The 8,811-nt window shown below is 52.7% G+C and overlaps 1 protein-coding gene across 1 annotated transcript; it reads left to right on the forward strand.

Annotated features, from left to right (window-relative positions):
- The first annotated feature begins 217 nt into the window (after positions 1–217).
- On the forward strand, positions 218–3,488 carry Rabac1 (Rab acceptor 1). The gene is made up of 5 exons (XM_051207240.1): positions 218–378; positions 569–781; positions 1,003–1,100; positions 3,055–3,156; positions 3,234–3,488. Exons 1-5 carry the CDS (start codon positions 323–325, stop codon positions 3,320–3,322), a joined length of 558 nt encoding a protein of 185 aa, XP_051063197.1. The 5' UTR covers positions 218–322; the 3' UTR covers positions 3,323–3,488.
- Positions 3,489–8,811: the final 5,323 nt, after the last annotated feature.

An 8,811-nucleotide genomic window follows, 5' to 3' on the forward strand; every position in this document is an offset into this window, starting at 1 on the left:
ACGGAATCATGCAGAACGCCTGCTTCTGCTGCTCGAACTCCAATGAAACCCCCCCCCCCCCAATCCTGATAACCCACCTGCTGGACTCCATGCTCTGAAACTACAGTTCCCATAATGCCGCGCTCTTAGAATACTTCTCCCAAGGTGTCTTGCGAGCCAGACCTACTACAACTCCCACAATGCTCGGAGACGCAACTACCGCCCCCTAGGGTGCCAAGCGGCGCCACGTCCGGAGAGTCCGGAGAGTCCCGGCTCGGGCTGGGCGTCTGGGTGCGGCGGGGCTCGGGGCTTTGTACAGCGGTTCTACGCACCCAGTGTAGACATGGCGGCCCAGAAGGACCAGCAGAAGGATGCGGAGGTGGAAGGGCTGAGCGCCACGTGAGCGAGCAGGGTGTAACCCCCATACCCGAGATGCAGGCGTCCCGGCCCCCAGGCTTAGAGCTCTCCTTTTCGGGGACTCAGGACCCTTCCCCCTAGGAGTTTCAGGTCACCTTTGGGATCATGTGTGCTGGGATCTGGGGTCCCGGCCCTCGTTACTGCTTGCAGCTGACCTGGCCCGCCCTTTCAGGACCCTGCTGCCCAAGCTGATTCCCTCCGGCCCAGGTCGGGAGTGGCTGGAGCGGCGCCGCGCGACCATCCGGCCTTGGGGCGTCTTCGTGGATCAGCAACGTTTCTCGCGACCCCGCAACCTGGGCGAGCTTTGCCAGCGCCTGGTACGCAACGTGGAGTATTACCAAAGCAACTACGTGTTCGTGTTTCTGGGCCTCATCCTTTACTGCGTGTGAGTGCCTCTGCAGCCCCGCCCTCCATAGTCAGGCCCCGCCCCGCCCCGCCCCTACGAGTTAGCTGTGCCCACCCCTTGTCACCAAAGGACCAAGTCAGTCAGTATTCCTGAATTCACCCGACCCAGGATGCAGTATAGCCACTTGTGATGTCCAAGGCCAGAGGTGCCCAGCTCACACAGCTTCAGATGCCTGACTCCTATCTTCCACACTCTTCCAGGGTGACCTCCCCCATGCTGCTGGTGGCTCTGGCTGTCTTCTTTGGCGCCTGTTACATTCTCTATCTGCGCACGTTGCAGTCTAAGCTTGTGCTCTTTGGTGAGAAATCCCCTGCCCAAATGGATCCCCAGGTCTCATAGAATACAAACCTCCGAATATTTGGAACTGGAGTCGGCCCCACCGAGATGTACACTAGAGTCATTAAACTTAGCCCTCTTAAGGTGATCCCCTCCAGTCTCTCAGCTCCCCAAACCCAGAGAGATCCCAGGACCCGCTGGCTCCTCTGTCTCCTGTAAAATGAATCAGTGCTCCCAATCCCTCCCAAACGCCTGGGAAAGCATCAGCTGCAGGTACCCACACTGGACACCAGGTGGCGACCGTATGCAGGCCTAGATCTATCAGTCTGCCTTCCCATGCTTTCCATCCCAGGGCTGAACTGGAAAGATACTGGGTATTTCCAGAGGCGGAAACTGAGACCTGTAGGTCCACCGGGAAGAGACATGTCAGGGAAGACCCACTAAGGGTAAATCCCAGGTTTGCCAAGGAGACCTATGACAGTCTTTCAGGGCCCAGACAGGTACAAGGAGATGGCCTGGGGCAGAGAAGGGCCTGAAGCACACATAACTTGGCCTTGGCAGATGGTTGGTAGTCACTAGAGCATACACAATTTCCAGGCAGGAAATTGAGATAGGGTCTTATTATGTAGCATTGGTGTGCCAGGAGCTCACTATGTGGACCAGGCTAGCTTCCAACTCACAGATTTCTCCTGCCTCTGCCTCCTGAGTACTAGAATTAAAGGAGTGCGTCACCATGCCCTAGCCTTACAAACTTTGTTAAGCACCCAGAAGGCAGGCCCCCTGGGAGAGCAGCAAGTGCTCTTTCTTAACTGCCCGACCGTCTCCAGATCCCACAAACCAGATTCTTGTGAAACACTTCAAAGACAAGTTCTGGCTCATGCATTAGGGAGGCTGAAACAGGATTGCTGTAACCAGGCCTGGGATTCAGAGTCTTAAAAAATCAAAATGAGAGCTGGGCATGGTTGCACACACCATTAATTCTAGCACAGGGGGGGGGGGGGCAGAGTCAGGCAGATCTCTGTGAGTTCAAGGCCAGCCTGGTGTACAAGGCAGAGTTCCAGGACAGCCAGTACTACACAGAGAAACCCTGTCTCAAGTTTTAAACCTCAAAATAACAGTTTGGAGAGATGGCTCAGTGATTAAAATTGAATTCTGTTCTTGCAAAGGACCCAGGTTTGGTTCCCAGAACCCAAGTCCCCAAGTCAGGTGACTGGCTCATGGCCAGCTGTCATCCAACTTCTGGCCTCCTTGGGCACATGAACTCTTGTGCACATATAGCCAGCCACACAGGGCACATACACATAATTCAAAATAATAAATAAAATATTTAAAAATTAAAAAATAAAAAGCAGATAAAAACCCTTAGGTCAGACTCAGCTATGGGGCCGCAAGCCTGAGACTCCTGGTAACCAGGCGGGGACATGAGGCTAGCCCTTAGGTCAGACCCGGCTATGGGGCCGCAAGCCTGAGACTCCTGGTTACCAGGCTGGGACATGAGGCTAGCCCTTAGGTCAGACCCGGCTATGGGGCCGCAAGCCTGAGACTCCTGGTTACCAGGCTGGGACATGAGGCTAGCCCTTAGGTCAGACCCGGCTATGGGGCCGCAAGCCTGAGACTCCTGGTTACCAGGCTGGGACATGAGGCTAGCCCTTAGGTCAGACCCGGCTATGGGGCCGCAAGCCTGAGACTCCTGGTAACCAGGCGGGGACATGAGGCTAGCCTCATGTGAGACAAGTGGCCTGGGGCTCCTGTGGGGGTGGGGATAGAGGACAGAGCTGGAGCTGAGGTTGGGGGCTACGCTCTGGTTATGTTTGGGGAAGTAGGGCAGGGCCAGGGGTGGGAGGCCTGATGTGAGGAGTCGCTATTATTACATAGAAGGTTCCAGAGCCTGTGACACTAGACTGGTGGAGGGTGCCTCTGGTTACCTCTGGGAAAGAGTCAGGTGGAAACTGCTGCCCAACACCGTCTGTCCCCAGGCCGGGAGGTGAGCCCAGCACATCAGTACGCCCTGGCTGGCGGAGTCTCTTTCCCCTTCTTCTGGCTGGCGGGGGCTGGCTCTGCTGTCTTCTGGGTCCTGGGTGAGTAAAGGGTCTGGGTCGGGCGAGGTTGGGAGTCAGGTGAGGGAGCACATCCTGAAGTACCAATCCTCCTGTAGGAGCCACCCTGGTGATCATCGGCTCCCATGCTGCCTTGCACCAGATAGAGCCGGCAGATGGAGAGGAGCTGCAGATGGAGCCTGTGTAAGGCTGCAGAGCCCGCCCGCCTCGCAGGCTGTCCCGCCTTCCTGTTCTTGTCCTGCCTGGCCTTGCCACTCTGCTCAGAGCCTCCACCTCAGGCCTCAAGCCCTAGGAGAGGCTTTGTCTTTGGAAATAAAGTTGTTAACAGTTGCTTACAGCTGCTACTTGGCAAATTCTCTCTCACTCTCTGTTGTTTTGGTTTGGTTTTTGAGACAGGGTTTCTCTGTATTACTTTGGAGGCTGTCCTGGAACTTGCTCTGTAGACCAGGCTGGCCTCGAACTTGCTCTGCCTCCCGAGTGCTGGGGTTAAAGGCGTACGCCACCAATGCCCCAGCTGGCATTTTCTCTTCTATGGGTAAAGAGAGGGCTACTGAGCAACTGGGGCTGGAGAAGCGGCAGCTCATGCTTGTCTGTAACTCCAGCTGATCCGATATCTCTGGCCTTCTCAGGTGCTTGCACGTGTATGTGTGTGTGTGTGTGTGTGTGTGTGTGTGTGTGTGTACACACCTACACATAATTAAAACCATAATTAACACTAATCAAAGTTAGCTGGGTGGTAGCACATACCTTTAATCCCAGCACTTATGAGGCACAGGCAGGCCTGGTCCACAGAGCTACTTCCAGGACAGAAAAACCCTGCCTCATAAAATAAAAATAATAAAGGTCACTGAGTATGGTGTTATGCACCACTAGTCCCAGCACTAGAGAGGCAGAGGTTGGTGCATCTTTGGGAGTTCAAGACCAGCATGGTCTGCACCCACACAGCCATTTCAAGGTTAGCAGAGCTACGTAGCAAGACCCTGTTGGCCAGAGAAGGCCTCCCAGAGAAGCGGAGTGGCCAGCTCCTTTAAAGAGGACGGTCCTGGGATGGAGGCAGCAGTTACAAAGGCCCTGAGGCAGCATGCCAGGAGGCATGAAGAGCTGTGGGGAGGCAGTATGAGTGGCTGGAGAATGAGCAGAAGTCTGGTGAGCGAAGTGGGCGCTGCGGAAGCTTTGCTTTTTACCCTGAAGAACCTGAGTTAGTAACTGTCTTTGTTTGTGAGACAGGGTTTCAGGTAGCCCAGGTTGGCCTCAAATTCGCTATGTAGCCAAGGCTGGCTTGGAATTCCTGATAGTCCTGCCTCCACCTGCCAGGCGCTGGGATTAACTGACATGCCACCATGCCCGGTGCTTACAGTGCTAGGTCAGCACGCTACCACTTAGGCTAGCTGGCCCTGATCCTGACTGTTTAATGGAACAGGCAGATTTGGCTATACAGAGGCCCAGCCTTGGTCGGCAAGGCACACAGGGATTAAACAGGCAAAAAGATGCCGGGGGGGGGGGGGGGTTTGAGAAACTGCTGATTGGGCTGGCCTGGCGCTTCTCTGGGGCGATGGTGACATTTCCGGGGCCCTAGAGGACACAGTTGGGCATCAGAAGAGCTGGGCGTGAGGCCCCCAAGGCCTGGCAGTGCATACCCCTCCCACCCCTCACGTCACTCCTACATTGCTCTTTTCCCCTCTGTGTGCTTCATTCATATCAAGCGCCCGTTGAGCACCCAGCATGGCTCCAGAATTCTGCCTCAGTCACACAAGCCTCCAGCCCAGCATGACCTCTGCATGCCTGAAGCAAGGCTGCCAGGAAACACAGGGCTGGAGAGCAGCTCGGCAGCTCAGAGGACCCACTTTGGGACTGGAGAGATGGCTCCGAGGTTAAGAGCACTGGCTGCTCTTCTACAGGTCCTGAGTTCAATTCCCAGCATGCACATGGTGGCTCACAGCCATCTGTAATAAGACCTGGAGCCCTCTACTGATGCACAGACAGAACATTGTATACATAATAAATAAATAAATACTGCCCGTAACTACAGCTCCAAGGAATCTGATATTCTCCTCTGGTTTTCACAATGCACATATTAACACACAGACACACACACACACACACACACACACACACACGCATGCACACAAATTGAGAAACATGAATTCTGAATGGAAAACAGTGTGAAGGTGGCACACAATACTCATTAGTCATGTTTACATATATGTTAGGCAGCATGCCGCACACACCTTTAATCTCAGCACTCAAGGAGGCAGAAGCAAGCAGATCTCTGTGAGTTTGAGGCTAGCCTGGTCTACACAGGATTGCTCCAGGATTGCTGGAGAGGCCATAGAGGAGGAATTGCATGGGAAACAAGAATCTGGGACACAATATAGGCTGATAGATGTTTATTCGGGGAGAAATCACTTACACCAGAAAGAGATGACCGCCGCAGGTTCCCATTCCAAGGATGCCCACCCCCATGCTATCTGTCTCCAACCAGGAAGTAAGAGCGAGCTGGGGTCTCAGACCCCAGACCTAGCCCCCACGCCCCAATAGACGTAGTCAGTGTAACAGGTGGGGGTGGGGTTGACATCTCACTACAAGGGAGAGCACAGGCTGGGGATGACCTTGAACTTCTGATCCTCCTGCCTTTTGCTCCCAAGTCCTAGACTGGACCACCATGGACCACCATGCTTGGTTTCTGTCATGCCGGGGGAATTGATCCCAGGGCTTTGTTCATACCGGATGAGCACTCTACCAACGGAAGGCATAGTCATCACCCCTCATTTTAATATTGACTGTTTTGTTTGGATTTTTGTGACAGGGTCTTATTGTATAGCCCAGGCTGACCTGGAACTCACTGTGTATCTCAGGCTGGTCTCAAGATTTGTGATGGTCCTATATATTACACCACAGCCTCCCAACAGTTAGGACTACAGACAGGAACTGCCCCCCCCCAGGTCTTTGATAATGTATGCTGAAAAGATGCGACTTTGGTAAAATGGTTCATTTGACTTCATATGTGTGTCTTGTATGTGTATGTGTGTGAGAGTGCATAAGCACATGGTTGTGCATGCCTGTGGAGGCCAGAGGATGGGGTCGGGAGTCTTTCCCTATTGCTCTTAGCTTTGGTTTTTGAAACAGGGTCTCTCACTGAACGTAGAGCTCACTTGTTGGCAAGACTAGCCAAATCTTCCTGTGTCTGCCTCCCCATTGCTAGGATCACGGACTATGTCAGCACGCCTGGCTTTTTACACGGCTGTTGGGGATCCAAACTCGGGTCTTCATTAGCCTGTGTTACAAGCACTTGGCTAATTAAGCCATCTCTCCAGCCCCAAATTTCACTTTTTATTTTTTAGACTGGCTCTCTCTACGCAGTCCTGGCTGTCCTGGAACTCACTCTGTAGACCAGACTGGCCTTGAACTCACAGAGATCTGTTTACCTCAAGATGTGGCTCAGCAAGCCTCTAAAGTCCTGGTGGCTCACCCCTTTAATTCCAGCACATGGGAGACAGACAAAGGCAGGTGGATTTCTGGGTTTGAGGACAGTCTGGTCTACAGAGCAAGTTCCAGGCCAGCCTGGGCTATGCAGAGGAGTGACTGAAGACAATGGAAGTCACATCTTTAATCCCAGCACTCAGGAGGCCCTCTGTGAGTTCAAAGCCAGCCAGGGCTACATAGAGAAACCCTGCCTCAGAGGCAAGGGGGGAAATCAAAACCAAAAATCAGAAAAATACTAATCTGGCCCACAGGGGAGACCTTGACTCTAAACAAACAAACAAACAATAACAACAACAACAACAAACCAAGAGCGTGTGTGTAGCATGAGTAGAATGCTGGGGTCTGAGAGACACAGGGCTCTGTGATCTCAAGTGTTAGCATCAAATCAACTAAGCCTTGGGGTCTTGTGGGCGCCCACGGGAGATGGGCTGCAGGGGAATAAATCTTAGCCAGAAAAGATGAGAGTTGCAGAGTGAAAAGACAGACAAGGAGGACAGGTTCTGTGTGAGAGCTGACTGGAAGGGACCAGACAGAGGTAACCCCCCAAGAGTTCAGGCCTACACCGCCTTGGGTAGACTAGGGATCCAACGGCGGAGCTACTAAGGCTGCTCTTCTAGAACTGGCCACCAGAGGGTAGACGTCCGCTTCTTTATGACTGTCTCTGGGCCTCACCAGAGTCCAGGGCAGGCTGTTGACCTGGAGGTTAAGTGTAGTCACTTGGAGATATCCAGAGGTCAGGGTCTCTAGCCCAATGTTCTAGAAGCAGAGGGCATTTTAATCTGAAATTCAATGCTAGTCCTCCAAAGGAGGTTGAAGTTCTATGGTCCATCTTGTGTGGGTAGATGTGAAGGCCAGTTTCCAGTGGGCTGTGTGCGCGCGTGCGTGCGTGGTGTGTGTGTGTGTGGTGTATAGGTGTATGTGTGATATATATGTGGTGTGTGCGTGTATGTTGTGTGTGTGTGTGTGCATGGTGCTCACGTGTGTGTGGTGTATGTGTGTGTGTGTGTGTGGTGTGTGTGTGTGTGTGTGTGTGGTATGTGGTGTGTGTGCATGTGTGTGTATGTGTGGTGTGTGTGTGTGGTGTGTGTGTACAGAATGTGTTTTAGATACCTTGATTGGATGTGATGGGCTGAGCAGGCCAGTGAGTGGCTGGTCTGAGTTGTTGCTGGCAGGCAGGAATTGAGACAGGCCTGTACTTTAATCTGAGGCTGAGGAGTTCATTCTACCCTGCCCCAAAGTCCTTCAAATAAACAGTCTGGGCCAGTGATGTGGCTCAGGGAGCAAACACACTTGTTGCCAACCCTGACAGCCTATGCTCAATGCTCAGAAGCCACATGGTGGAAGCAGAGGGCAGGGTTAGGCAAGTTGTTCTCCTGTTCTCCATTTGTATGACATTGACTGCACCCTGTATGTGCACACACACACACCATACACACACACCATACACACACACCATACACACACACCACACACACACACACCATACACACACACACACCATACACACACACCCACCACACCCACCACACACATGCATACTACACACACATGCACACCACACATACACATTCACCACACACACACATATACACATGCTCCACACACACACTCCATACACACACACAACCACACATACCACACACACACCACACCACATTCACCACACACACACATACACATACTCCACACACGCACACCACACACACACACAACCACACACACCACACACACATCACACACACATATACACACACTCCACACATGCACGCCACACACACACATACACCACACACACATACTACACACACACACAAATATCAACTTTTTTTTTTTTTTTTTTTTTTGGTTTTTTTGAGACAGGGTTTCTCTGTATTGTTTTGGAGCTTGTCCTAAAACTTGCTCTGTAGACCAGGCTGGCCTCGAACTCACAGAAAACCGCCTGCCTCTGCCTCCCAGGTGCTGGGGTCAAAGGTGTGCACCACCAAAGCCCAGATAAATATAAGCATTTTAAAGTAGAACAAACAAACAGCGCCCCCCTGTGTAGCTCTGGGCGGCCTTCTGCTCCTCCCGTCTCAGCCTTCCCAGGCCTGGGGTGACAGGCGGGTCCCACCACATCTGCCACCACAGATCCCTGGTTCTGCTGTCGAGTCATTGTCAGGAGCAGTGGCTTTTATTGGGGACGCTCAAGAGAAG

Source organism: Phodopus roborovskii, unplaced genomic scaffold (assembly GCF_943737965.1).
Source record: "Phodopus roborovskii unplaced genomic scaffold, PHOROB, whole genome shotgun sequence".
In the NCBI taxonomy this organism is placed as follows: Eukaryota; Metazoa; Chordata; class Mammalia; order Rodentia; family Cricetidae; genus Phodopus; species Phodopus roborovskii.

What these genes read in the sequence shown, in the direction of transcription:
- Rabac1 (XM_051207240.1), top strand. Translation starts at nt 323, where the DNA reads ATGGCGGCCCAGAAGGACCAGCAGAAGGATGCGGAGGTGGAAGGGCTG. An exon ending in GGCCTCATCCTTTACTGCGT is followed by an intron (nt 782 to 1,002) that starts GTGAGTGCCTCT and finishes ACACTCTTCCAG; the next exon opens with GGTGACCTCCCCCATGCTGC. An exon ending in GTCTAAGCTTGTGCTCTTTG is followed by an intron (nt 1,101 to 3,054) that starts GTGAGAAATCCC and finishes GTCTGTCCCCAG; the next exon opens with GCCGGGAGGTGAGCCCAGCA.